Raw genomic sequence first — 12,975 nt, forward strand, 5'->3', positions numbered from 1 at the left:
CTCTCTCTCTCTCTCTCTCTCTCTCTCTCTCTCTCTCTCTAAAAACCGAACCCGCTAACAGTTGTTTGTGTCTAGGCTGCGTCAGGACTGGGAGACGGCCAGTCGGGAGCTGGGTAAGCTGAAGGACCGACACCTGGAGCAGGCAGTGAAGTACTCCAGGGCCCTGGAGGAGCAGGGCCAGGCCTCCAGCAGAGAGAGGGAGCTGCTGAGGCAGGTGGGTTTGCCGTCACCGGGGAGAAAACCACACTCAGTTCATCACTTTCACCTCCTGGACTCGCAAGTGACTGGTTGAACTTGTTGACATGTGTATGTTAAAACTGCAAACTTTACTGAAATTGTATGCAGCATAAAGCAGCTCATTAATTATTGTACGGTGAAAAAAGAAAAGAGAGGGTGTAGCTTATTTTAATTCTGCTCTTGCTAAATAATTCTTTCAAAAAGATTTTCTTGAAGGATTGCTGTTCCACTGGTAGATTGTTCTAGATCCATCCAATAGAACTTCAGTATTAAGGAATTATTTACAAAAAAAAACTCCTATATCTTCCTGAAAAGTTACTTCTAAGTCAATTTTGTCTTATTTATAAGATATTTGAACTAAAATACTTGGTAGGATTTTGTGTTTTTGCTGTGTGTCTCTTAACTTTTCCTGTTACTCCTGACTAATATTTCTGTCCCTGCTGAAGAAAACCATCTCCACAGCATAATGCTGCCACAACCATGTTCCACAGTGGGTGTAGTGTGTGTTAGTTGTCTGATACATTGGTTCCCAAAGTGGAGGGAGTCGAGAAATGATTGTCAGAATCATAGCAATGTGACCCCATTGGGTGACCACATTGGCCGTTTACTTATTTCATTATGAAATAAGTAAATGTGCTGCTAAGCTTCTCATTAAATAATAATAATACAGTTACATACTGCTTAATCATTTTTATCAAAGAAACTCATTTAAATTTTTATTTATTTGTAAATATATAGAGGGAACTAATTGCCAGGTTGCCTGTATTTCTATGTAAGCTGGCTGTTTCTAAGCAACCCGGCTTTGTTTATGCTGAAGGTTGGACTTGATTTTATTTAGGGGTATCTGAGTAAAAAAATAACATCACGGTTATGCACTGCTTACTGTTGGCCTGTCGTGTAAAATCCCATTAAAATTCATGTGAGCTTCTAAAACGTGAACAGGTTGGACCTGACGTTTAATGTGCTCACAGAAAGGAAAACCTGAATATTTACCTGGAACGCTGGAGGCGCCCAGCGCCCAATCAGAGCAGCTGGCGCAACAAACAATCTGAGCCGAGCGCCGAGGGGCACCTGCAGATGTTATCTGCTCCTCTGAGTTATGATTCGCTTGGCCGCACATGAACACAAGCGTTATTGTTGTTATTAGCATTCTTACTTTAGGGTAAAATCAACAACCGCGGCGTTTACACGCAACTCAGCCGATCCGATCTTGTCGACAGAATCATTACGCTTGGTTTGTTGTTCCCGCTTCTCTGATTTGTGTTCTGATCTGAAACAACGCAACCACTAATTGTCTGCACGTATCGTGCCTGTATATGTTGGTGGTTACTATAGAAATATACCACAGTAGAAGCAACAGCTTTGCACTGAAAAGAGAGTTAATAAACTTGTTATGACTTCATTTATGCTGCAAATACGCAAAATCTTACCAAGTGTTTTTGGTCTAGTTTCTAGAGCACGTGAAATAATACAAAACTAACTTACAAGCAGCTTTTCAGCAATAAAAAGGAGCTTAATTAATGAAAACAAATTAGTTATGCATGAAATAATACACCAGTGGAACAAAACATTTTATCTCCATAGGAAAAATGTCTTATTTGTCTTATAGCTGTTGCTTTTTGATCAATATTAAGGAATTATTGATCTAAAACAGACTCCTGTAGTTTGATGAAAAGTTACTTGTAAATTAGTTTTGTCTTATTTCAAGTGTTTTAAGATATTTGGACTAGAAACTAGACCGAAACAATACTCGGCAGGATTTTGTGTTTTCGCAGTGTAGTTGTATTCTTTCTGCTTCCAGGTGCAGGAGCTGAAGTCCAGACTGACTGAGGCAGATAAAAGGACAGAAAACGCGGGCGGCCCAGAGATCAACACAACAAATGGCGCCCTCTCCAATGGGATCAATGGCTCCGCACCAGAACGACAGGAGGAGCCGCCGCACCTCACTGATGCTCAGAAAGCAGAGAGAAAGGCAAAGAAGTCCGATCCCTCCACTGGAGTCATCGTGAGTCTGTGTTTATTTATAAAAGAAAAAAACAAAAACTCTTGATGCTCGTCGGGTTTGTTTTGCTTTCTATAAATAGTTTTTCTGCCTATCGCAGGCCCTGATGGATATCTTGCAGCAGGACCGCAGGGAGGCTGCAGAGCAGAGACAGGAGCTGTGTGAGATCATCACCAGACTCCAGGGAGAGCTGCAGGCCACCGAGGAGAACCGGGCCAAGGTCCAGAAAACAAACACACAAAAAAAAAAGAAAATGAAAACACTGTGCATTTGCTTCTTTTCCTGTTTCGGGTTGTTGCAAAGTTGTTCCAAAACTGGTTACATAATTTTTTTCCCTCAAAACGATGAGAATGAAACCAACAAAGTTTAGTCGAGGGAATTTCGTGGGAATTTATAGCCCTTCTTCCAGAGGACCAATTCTGAGGTCAGACACTGATGTTGGACAAGAAGGCCGGATTTACAGTCTGTGCTCTAATTCAGTCCAGAGGTCTTCTGTCAGGCTCGCAGTCCCGTTTGACCAGGAATGGTGAGAAGGATTAAATTCTCCAAAACGTCTTGGAAAGCTGAAACAGCAGCTGTGCTTACATGTGCAAATTTCCTGGATCGGACTGAATTTAGTTTGTTTGCGTGGGCGCAAATTAATTTTATACGATCATGATGTGTGTTTGAATGCATCGAGCTGTCTTTTTTGTTTTTTTCTTTTTTCAGAATAGATACACTGACATGGGCAGAGTTGTAAAATTTCCTTAAAAGAAAAACAAAGTTGTTCTTCCATCTGCGCTGAACATAAAACCAAACAAACCCAGTAGCGGTGTGGACGTGTGAACGAACCCACACCTGGTTTTAATAGTGGTGGAGGTTTTACTGTGCTTCCTAATTAAGCTACAGGCCGAGCTTATCATCTAGCCACTGAAGGTGGATATCGCCTCAGAGAGCAGCCCTCCCCCACTCAGCTCCTTCAGACTAGCCAGCAGCAATTAGCAAACCATTGGTAGAACTGCACCGTTATAGCTGAGCTCATTATAGAAGCTACTCCTCAATGAAATTCTGGTAAAAACGTTGTTGAAGGGTTAATGGAGGAATGTTGTTATGATGATTTCCTGAAGGCGAAGTTTCAGAAAAAGCAGGAGTTTTTAAAGAGACAGAGGCCCAAATTCAAGACGTGACATTACAAAGTCGAACTTCTTCTAAGTCACATTTGATATATTTAGAATTTGTATAACGACTGAAGGTAACAAATGGCGCTTTGTGCCTGGAAAACACACAATGCTGCCCCTTTAACTCTGTGACCTCTGTGTCACCTACTGACCCACTGATGTTTAGCCACTTGGTGACTAAGCTGCTATTTTTAACAAAGGCTCCCACTGTTTTCATGAGAGGAAATAAAAAGACATCATGCCACGAGAATTTAACAGAATGTGTTAAAGCTGAAGCGCAGTGAATGCACTATATCTATAAATATTTGCTCCGATATTGATTACTTCCAGGACTATTTGAAGCTCTAGTTCAAACACGACTCTTCTGCCTCTAAGTAAAGGCGGTAACGGTGAACCGTGTTTGCAGCTGGAGGATCAGTGCGAGCAGCTGCAGCTGAAGGTGAGGACTCTCCAGCTGGACTGGGAGACGGAGCAGAAGAGAAGTCTGTCCTACTTCAACCAAACCGTGGAACTGGAGAAGGAGAGAGACCAGGTGAGTCTCAAGGAGTGGACGGCCAGTTCAGAAGGTTTGGAAGCAGCTCCAGAGCATGATGCTGCCACTGCCATGCCTCACTAAGGAGGATGGAGCCACAGAGCTGATTGGTTTGAGTCGCGCTGCAAACCATTTTGGTGCCCATTTCACTAAGAAATTACTGTATATTAATAGGTAGTACTACACATATGAACTTATGATGCCAAATGATGATGGTAGGTTGGAAACAACATATTTTCTTATGTTGTTTCTGTAAGAAAATATTATAACTTCATAATTGTCAAACACTTGAGTATTGCTCACAATCGTAAACAATCCTAAAATATTACTACGGCTCACCTTATATGGGATTATAATTCTTATATAAAGTATACTATATTCAAAACACGCATTCGTTTAAAAAAAATTAATGAAAAATAACATTTATAAAACTGTAGCACCCCCTCCCCCAAAAAAATATTGCCTGTGTGTAAACCTTTCCTAAAGTCTGACCCAGGCCTTCAGTCTAAACATCAGAGGTGAAAGTTAAAAGCTTTGGACATCTGTTAATGTCCAAATATTAAGAGTTTGTCTAAATACTAAACATCATTGTTTAGTCTAATTTGGACGAATGGCCTAAAGACGTTAAGAAGTTGAGTAACTATCACTGCATGCTTTGTAAAACCCTTCAAGGTCTGACTGTTGACATTGCAGCTCAGCTTTAATCCTGTATGAAATGGTCTTTATAACACAGTAACATGACCAAACTCAAAGTAAGACTTAAAATGAGATCTTCTCTGCCTGGTTGTTAAAAAAAAAAAAATCAAGACTAAACCTTTAACCTGTGACAATATTTGTGTTCTGAAACAGCCATAAAAATATGTTTATGGACAGTTAATATTTTGAGGGGATAAAATAAGGACAGACAAAACCTCCAGTCATTGTTGAGGTTTTGCGTTCATATATATTTTTTTTCTGTCCTTTGATCAGGCTCTGCGCAGCCGAGACAGCCTGCAGCTGGAGTACACCGACTGCCTGCTGGATAAGAACCGGCTGCGCAAACACATCGCAGAGCTGCAGGCCAACCTGGAGCAGCAGCAGAGAGAGCTGGAGAGGGAGCGAGAGCGCTGCCGCGAGCAGATGCAGCAGAGTCCCTGTCTGAACTGCGTGAGTCAGAGCTGGACGCACACGCAGCTCCATCCGGTCGACTCGACCACAGAGCTTTGTTTACACATCGCTTCCTCCGTGTTTCTGCTCCCTCAGTCCCACTTGTCCCTGTGCAGCGAGGACCAGTGCTTCGGCCCCTGCTGCTCCCTGGACCTGGATCTAAGCCTGCAGCCTGTTCTGAGGAAGGTCAGTGCTGGACTCACTGTTACGGCTGCGATTCAGGCAAACCGTGCAACTAGAAGAAGCATCGCTAAGAATAAAGTGGAAATGATGTGAGGTTGGAGTCATGGTATTTACGAGATGTGAGAAAGTGTGAATAGGTTTAAGCTGCTTGGAGACTTTTGGAGGCAACTGGATCAAAAACAGTCAGTTCTCATAAAAACTGCTGGGTAATTTTATCTCTCTTTTGCAAAAGAAATTGTTTTGTTATTTACTTTAAATAAAATAATATGTAAAGTAAGACACGTAAAAGAAAGGGGGCAGTGTCAAATAAGTTTATACGTCTGCCTGTCTCCTTTTTAAACATATTTAGATGAGTAAATATTGATTTAGATGCTTAAATCAATATTATAGTATGTGAACTGTAAGTGTGAATAAAATGTAAAATGAAATAACTAAACTATATATTAAATGGAAAAGTACATTTTTAAAGTAACGCAGAAATTTATGTCCAAACAAAAATGCTAAAATTTTACCAATTATCCCTCCACAGGTTTCTGTTCTATGAACTTTCTCTGAGCTGAACTGTTTATTATAATACATGTGGATCATTAATACATGCTGTGTGGTTTCAATACACTCTGTTTCTACAGAGTGTATTGCTTTCCTAATATATTAGACCGGATTTCCATGAACCTCTCTGCCCCTCTGCACAGACATGTTTCTTTTTTTTTTCCTGCTGTTATTATGTTATGCAAGGAATGTAGCCTCTGAAGAGCAAAGCGAAGTTGTGTTGTTTTTGGGTGTAATGTGGCGTTATGTAACCCTGAGCCTGTTTGTACATGTCCAACCGTCTCACTGGCCCCGAAGTGATGCAACGTCTCTTGTTTTGTGTGTCACAGACGCCCCCTAGAGGCCAAAACAACGAGAACTCTGAGGGTAAGCGCTTTGATCTGGGGGAAAAAATTAATTAGTACATAAGTTTACATAAAGAAGCTGATTTTCAGATGTTAATTTAATCATTTTCTCTAATCACTTAAAGGTTCAATCTACAACTCAGAGGAGAACCTGCTGTCTTCAGTGAGTTTCAACGTTTTCTTTATGTGAATAGATAGAATCCATGTTTTAACATTTACTTTGGTTTCCTCAGTCTAAAGATAGCGAGAAGGAGATAAATCGCCTGTCCACGTTCCCCTTCCCTCCGTGTGTGAACTCCATCAACAGGCGCTTTCACACGGAGTGAGTTCATCGCCACTCTGACGTTTTTTTTTTAACTCTGTTTTAACTTTGTCTCAGCTCACTGCCGTCTTTGTTGTTCTTTTTTCTCAAAGGTTTGATGTGGAGTCTTGGGGCAGCGACGAGAACGATAATATTCCAGGTAGGGCTGGAGCGATTAATAGATTAATCGATTACTGGGGTAACAGTCAACTAATTTAGCAATCGATTAATTGCCAGCTGCCGTACAAGACAAAAAAACCCAAAACTAATTAAGTGAAATAATTAAGCCAAACAAAAAACTTAACAAAATATACATATACAGTTTGTGCTTAAGATAAAAGAAAAACACCTTTGTTTGTACAAATGTTTTACCCAAAACTCTTCAAGTGGCAAAGTTTCAGCTTCGCCTGGTTCAGATTTACTAAAGGAATGTTGTTGTATTTTAGGCAATAAAATTTGGTCATTTAAACAAGGATTTGAGCTGTTTGTTTATTTGCATCATTAATGTATTTCTAATATTGTATTAAAAAAGGCTTAAGTGGTTTAATACAAATAAATTATTTTATCTGATGAATCGATTAATCGTCAGAATAATTGATTACTAAAATAATCGTTAGTTGTTGAAGCTCTAATTCCAGGTATGTTTCCACACATTTGGCATCAAACTGTGACAGTTTTCACATAAAGCATGTTATAAAACGCTGTCTTGTTTTTGTTTGTTTTGTTCTTTTAGGGGAACAGACTGAACCGTCTCTGTGGGATTCCTGGACCTCTTTGCACTCCCATCTCTTCCCCCCAGATTTGGTCAACCTGCCCCCAGTTCCTTCTGGCACCTCCAGCCCCAATGTTCCCAGGTAACAAAGTAGGGCACAAAATATAATCACGATAACAAAATTTTACAAGACAATAAATTCTCCCAGAAATTATTCCGATAAATGATAATATTGTTGTTTTGGGAGCATTTTACAGATATAATGGCAGACGTTGCCTGTACTCAACACCAGCAGTGTTTTGCATGTTGGATAAGAATCCTGGACTTGTACTTAGTTTCATTTTGTTGTTCTCAGGAAGCCACCTTCACCCTGCTCTCCACGTTCAAGCCCCTCCACCTCGCCGAAGCTCGGAAGAGCCAGCCTGGCCGACGACATCACCATAGTTGGAGGAAATCGGACCGGGATCTTCGTGAGCCACGTGAAGGCCGGCTCTCCTGCCGAGCAGTGTGGGCTGAAGGAGGGCTGCGAGCTGCTGGAGGTTCGTCTCTGCCGCCGTAACTTCAGCTTTTATGTCATTAAACTGTAAACGAAAAGGAGACCGTAACGCCATGCGGCCGTTTGTGTTTATGGTGTCCAGCTGGACCGGGTTCTGTTTGGCGGGGCGAGTGTGCAGCTGACTCAGTGCACCGCTGAGGTGGCCCACTTCTCCCTGCAGTGTTGGACTGAGCCCTCATCGCTCAAACACCAGAGCAACCCGGAGGGTGAGTCTGCAGGTTTACCTGACGCAAAAGGAAAACTCAAAAAGACCTGAAGGTTCTGGGAAAATGTCCCAGACTTCAGAGAAGTTCTGATCCGGTCTGTACCTGAATGAAATAGCTGCACTTCGCTTTCTTCAAAGGAAACAAAACTAGTGTCAGAACTTTTATGCCACTTTTCTCCTCATTTGCGCAGTAAAACTTTCTTTGTATCGCTAATATTTTAAAAATTGTAATAAATATTACCAGAGGTCATTGAAGGTCAACCAGCCAGTCCACATTTAAAAAATCAAGCAAATTTGGTGTCAATGAACTGCGCTACAAAACTTGATTTATATCCATTTAATTTGGTTTTGTTAACCTTCCCGGAGTCTTAAGAGACCCCGCAGTCCAGCTGCGTTGCACTGACCCCGTGTGCGCCTCTACTTGTTTCTTTTTTTTTGGGGGAGGGGGATTGGTGTAGTTTTGGGAACTGACAGTCTGATGGGACAACCTCCAGTGATATTTGCCGTGCTCCTCCCTGAGTGTCGTGCTAAAACTGTGGGAGGGTGAATATGGGAGTAGCGGGAAGGGCCGGTTGATCTGTGATGACTTCTGGAAACTTTTTTTTTTATTTTAAAAATTATAACATCACAAACTAAATTTTCAGCTGCACAGATTGTGGATTGAAACCATTTTGTTTGATTTTGTCAATGTTTCAAGACTTGGCATGAGGTAGATCTGTGATGACCTCTAGGAACATTTATTGATATCTACAAAATGACAGCAACTGAAATGAAAATTTTTGCTCCTCAAATGTAGCACAACCGTCCAATTTTGTTCAGTTTCAAGAAAGTGGTGGGGAATAACTTCTCTCAGGCCTTATCGGTCATATTCTTTCATTTTTCTCCTGTACGCCAATCGTTCTCCTGCCGTCCGTTCTCAGGCTACTCCAAGCTCCGCTCAGAGCTTTCCTCACCGTCCTTTGCGGGCGCCGACTCTTTCTATGCGCGGGTCAACCTCAACATGGAGCCTCATGGCGATCCCCCGACTTTGGCCGTGTCTTGCGATGACATCATACATGTCACAGACACGAGGCACAACGGGAGGTACCAGTGGTGCTGCTCGCTGGTGAACCGGGAAACAGCCGTACCCCTGCAGACGGGAACCATGCCCAACTACAACAGGTGGGCCAGATTCAAATGGGTTTTAGCAGTTTTGTTAGAAATCATTTGGAAAGACGTCAACTGATTTCAGTCATACTTTGTAGTTTTCAAAAACTTTCAAATGTAAGACACCTTTTCTCTTCCAGGGCACAACAGTTGTTGCTCATAAGGTTACGAAAAATGTCAGTGGAGCAGAAGGACTTCAAGAAGAAGATGGTAGGTCTGTTCCTATTGTAATGAAACTTAGGGTGCATTCACACCAGTCCTGTTTAGTCCACTTTGATTGAATTCTAGTTCGTTTGTCTGAAAACTCTGGTTTGTTTGTGGAGATGTGAATACGCAGTCGAGCTCTGATGCGACCAAAACAAGCAAACTCTAGTCCACCTTGAAATCTTAGTCTTGGTTCAGTTGAAGTTGATTCTTGGTGCGCTTCAATGTGTGAATGTCAAGCAGACCGAAGTCAACTTCAAAAGCAGGATGTGGGCTATAGCGCAGGGCATTCTGGGTAAATCCAACCAAAACAAATGCGGAAGCCTTCCAAACGCGGGAGAAATCCCACAACCATTAAAATCTGAGGCTGCTTCAGTTTTATTAAGGAGGAAATTATGGTCATGTCTTCTTATGAGGTATTTGTGTTGCTTCCTTTAATAGCTCTTGGTGCAGTGCCCCAAGAGCACTGCACCAAGTGCTCTTGGCTCCTGTTCCCCCCACAGGTGATGGGGGGAACAGGTTTTTCAAGGAGTTTAGTTCGTTTGACACAATGCAGTGTGAAAGCAAACCGCAGCAGCTGAAAATGTAGCAAATGTTGCATTTTGGTCCCCAATCGAACCGAGTCTTCCGGACTGTCAGGTGTGAAAACACCCTGAGTTTGAAAACGGTGGTAACCAAATTATTGCTGAACCTCTAAATCCATAACATTTCCCTCTGTTTCATTGTGCTTAATTTCTGCAGTTTGTAAAGAAAACATCTGACCGAGTCCGACTGGTCAAGGCGGTGGATCCCACCTGTCGGGGTTCTGCTTCCTCCAAGCAAATTTTTTACACTCTCAGCAAACGTGAGCTGCTGTTCCCAGAGTATTCTCCTTCTATCCGTCCGCAGTGTGTCATTCATGTCGGTATCCCCCTCGGCAGGTCATGAGGACCACTTGATCCCGTACAGTCTGGTGAAGCCGGTGAAGGTCCAGACGAAGCGGCCAGTCATCTTCTCGCCCTCGCTTCTGTCCCGCAGGCTGATCGAGAGGCTGCTGCAGCCGGCGGAGTCCGGTTTGAACTTTAACACCTGCCCACCTGGTGAGGGTCATGTAGAAACGTACTGCAGCTTAAAGTGGTCGCGAGAAAGGCTGAAAAGATGAATGATGTAGATGAATCAATTACTGAAATCGTCAGCTGTTTTAGTAATCGATTAATCGTTAAGGGGAGCAAAAAGAGACAGAAAAATTACATTTGCTGAAAGAATAAAATACTCAAAGGAGTAATTCAGCCAAAAATACCAAATATGTATATATTTTTGGTATTTTTACCAAAAATAACTTTATGTATTTAAAAAAAAAAAAACTTTGTCTGTAAATAGGTTTGATCCATTTGGTTCAAATTCTATAAGAAGAAAAATCTCCTATTAAGCACCTTTGACTTCCCAACTATTAATTATTTTATCCAAAAAATAATTAACAGGTAATCTCTACTCTTTATTGATCTTAAGTCAAGCAGAAAAGGCTGAACTTTTTCCCTGTTGATGTTGGAAATATCTTTAGTTGCAGACACATCCTTTATTACAAATGATCAACTGTATTTTTTAAATTTATTTTAATAAGGAAGTTAATTCATTGTTTATTTGCATTCTTGTGTGTTTTTAATATTGTATGCAATAAGCTTAAGTGATTAGATGAAAAATCTGGAGAATGTGCCAATTTGTTGTGCAATTAATCGATTAATTGCCAGAATAATCGATTGCTAAAACAATTGTTAGTCGCAGCCAAACTCATAAGCCTTGATCAACACATCAAAATGCGTCAATTAGACAATAATTGTGAGGTGGAATTGAAATTATTAAGGTTTTTCCACATTTGTCTCACTAAGAAACATTCTGTGTGCATTTGAACTCACACTGCTGAGTCAACACTGTAGAACCATAACTACAGTCTTTTAGAGGGTTTATCTCTACCACTACTGCACATCTAGAGACCATTTACCAAAATAACTCCAAATTACTCAAACTCAGTCGAATTTGATGGAGAGTGTATATCAGTTTCCAAATGTTGCCTTAGTCTCTTTACTAAGCATTTTCAAATTAATTAAGTCCCTTAGTTTCAAGATATTTGATTGAATAAAAAATGTATTAGTATGTTGCCTAACTCTCACTTTATATTCTCATAGCTTTCTCTTGTGTCACAAACAAAGGTTGGTGTGGTGGAGTGTTGGTTTTATGTGTTGCACCAAGCCTCCCATACAAAGCATGGATCAACAATGCTTTCTGATGAACAGTACAGTTGGTTGTTCTGGATTTTATTTAGGGGAATCAGAGTACAGGAGGCTGGATACCACAGTTTCATTTGAAAACCGTGTACAATTTTCCCTCCACTTTACAAATGTGCACTGCTTTGTGTTGTTATATCACAACCAACTCAAATGAATAGAAGTTTTTCTCTCTTTCCATCGACATGATGCTCTATGCAACAACCAGGCGGTACGTTTCGATGATGCACCTCATTCTGTTTCCCATTTTCAGAGCCCATTCAAGCGTCGGAACAAAAGGACAAAAGGATATTTCTGCTGGATTCCTGCAGTCCAGAGCAGGCTCTGGGAATACGGCTGGAATCAATACAGGATGTGATCAGTCAGGTAAAAAGAAACAACTTGCCGTTCTTTTGTCGCGCCGCCGCGCACAAAGCAGCGCCCAAAGCGCTGCTGAATGCACGCTGTCACACATTCTCCCATTCTCTCCCTTTATCTCCACCAGGGCAGGCATTGTCTGCTAGAGCTGGGGCTGCCCAGCGTCGAGGCTCTGCTGAGGCAGGGGATTTACCCCATTGTCATCCACATTCGCCCCAAAAACAAAAAGCACAAGAAGCTAAGGTAGGCTTTTACCGGTGTCGGCAGAACGAAGCCAGGATGTTACCCTTTAGTGAGTAACGATTCTAATTGAAATTGTCTTCGCGTGACGCGAACAGGAAGCTTTTCCCGAGGTGCGGCGAGGACAGCATAATGGAGGAAGTGTGCCAGGCTGAGGAGCTGCAGCTGGAAACGCTGCCGCTGCTTTACTACACCGTGGAGCCGAGCACCTGGAGCTGCACCGAGGAGCTGCTGGAGGCCCTGCGCAACGCCGTCCACAGGCAGCAGGGGGCGGTAGCATGGGTGGAACTTGACAGGCTGCAGTAGAAGAAGATGGACGTGCGCACACTGTTGTATTTAATGAGACGCAAACTTGGTCGTCCTGTTATGAGAGCAGGCGCTTAACCAAAGCAGGATCTTTACAGTGACTGTGATGCAATCAATGTATTTGTGCGAGGAAGTCAGACTATGAGGCCCTTGTGCTGGTAGTAATGGTAACTATTTTACATACCCTGTTATAAATTGTGAATACAAGCCAACCTGTAGCAAATACTACATGACGCAATTTTGCTTTTCTGCTCAGGCTCCTCACTACAATTAAAGACGTGTCGTTTTCTAAAGCTGAAAATGTTAATGTGTGGTCTGTACAGAAAAACAAGCAAGCACGTGTTTCTCAAACAACTGTGAATTCTGCTATGTCTTTAAGTGAAACGTGCTAAACCCAGTGTTTATTGTAATCTTTTTTTATTATTATTATTCTGGTCACTTTTTTCACAAAAATAAATATACATTTGAAAAAAAAATCATGATTTTTATTTTGCATTGTAATATTTCTGTTTACTGTTAGCTTAAAATAACACTGAA

General features: G+C 41.7%; 1 protein-coding gene across 1 annotated transcript in view; it reads left to right on the forward strand.

The window, feature by feature from the left end:
* LOC103143705 (caspase recruitment domain-containing protein 11) overlaps positions 1-12,826 on the forward strand; it is a 20,193-nt gene extending 7,367 nt beyond the window's left edge. The window contains exons 4-23 of the mRNA XM_016675440.1: positions 62-214; positions 2,039-2,242; positions 2,340-2,459; positions 3,803-3,928; positions 4,898-5,074; positions 5,171-5,260; positions 6,136-6,172; positions 6,276-6,313; positions 6,384-6,472; positions 6,565-6,611; positions 7,185-7,305; positions 7,519-7,702; positions 7,802-7,925; positions 8,845-9,085; positions 9,211-9,280; positions 10,016-10,118; positions 10,195-10,353; positions 11,789-11,901; positions 12,020-12,135; positions 12,231-12,826. Coding sequence (XP_016530926.1) covers positions 62-214; positions 2,039-2,242; positions 2,340-2,459; positions 3,803-3,928; positions 4,898-5,074; positions 5,171-5,260; positions 6,136-6,172; positions 6,276-6,313; positions 6,384-6,472; positions 6,565-6,611; positions 7,185-7,305; positions 7,519-7,702; positions 7,802-7,925; positions 8,845-9,085; positions 9,211-9,280; positions 10,016-10,118; positions 10,195-10,353; positions 11,789-11,901; positions 12,020-12,135; positions 12,231-12,438 — 2,520 coding nt within the window. The 3' untranslated portion in view covers positions 12,439-12,826. The remainder of the gene's footprint in view (positions 1-61; positions 215-2,038; positions 2,243-2,339; positions 2,460-3,802; positions 3,929-4,897; positions 5,075-5,170; positions 5,261-6,135; positions 6,173-6,275; positions 6,314-6,383; positions 6,473-6,564; positions 6,612-7,184; positions 7,306-7,518; positions 7,703-7,801; positions 7,926-8,844; positions 9,086-9,210; positions 9,281-10,015; positions 10,119-10,194; positions 10,354-11,788; positions 11,902-12,019; positions 12,136-12,230) is intronic.
* The last annotated feature ends 149 nt before the right edge of the window (positions 12,827-12,975 follow it).

The sequence above is a fragment of the Poecilia formosa genome, unplaced genomic scaffold, assembly GCF_000485575.1.
Source record: "Poecilia formosa unplaced genomic scaffold, Poecilia_formosa-5.1.2 Scaffold114, whole genome shotgun sequence".
Taxonomy (NCBI): domain Eukaryota; kingdom Metazoa; phylum Chordata; class Actinopteri; order Cyprinodontiformes; family Poeciliidae; genus Poecilia; species Poecilia formosa.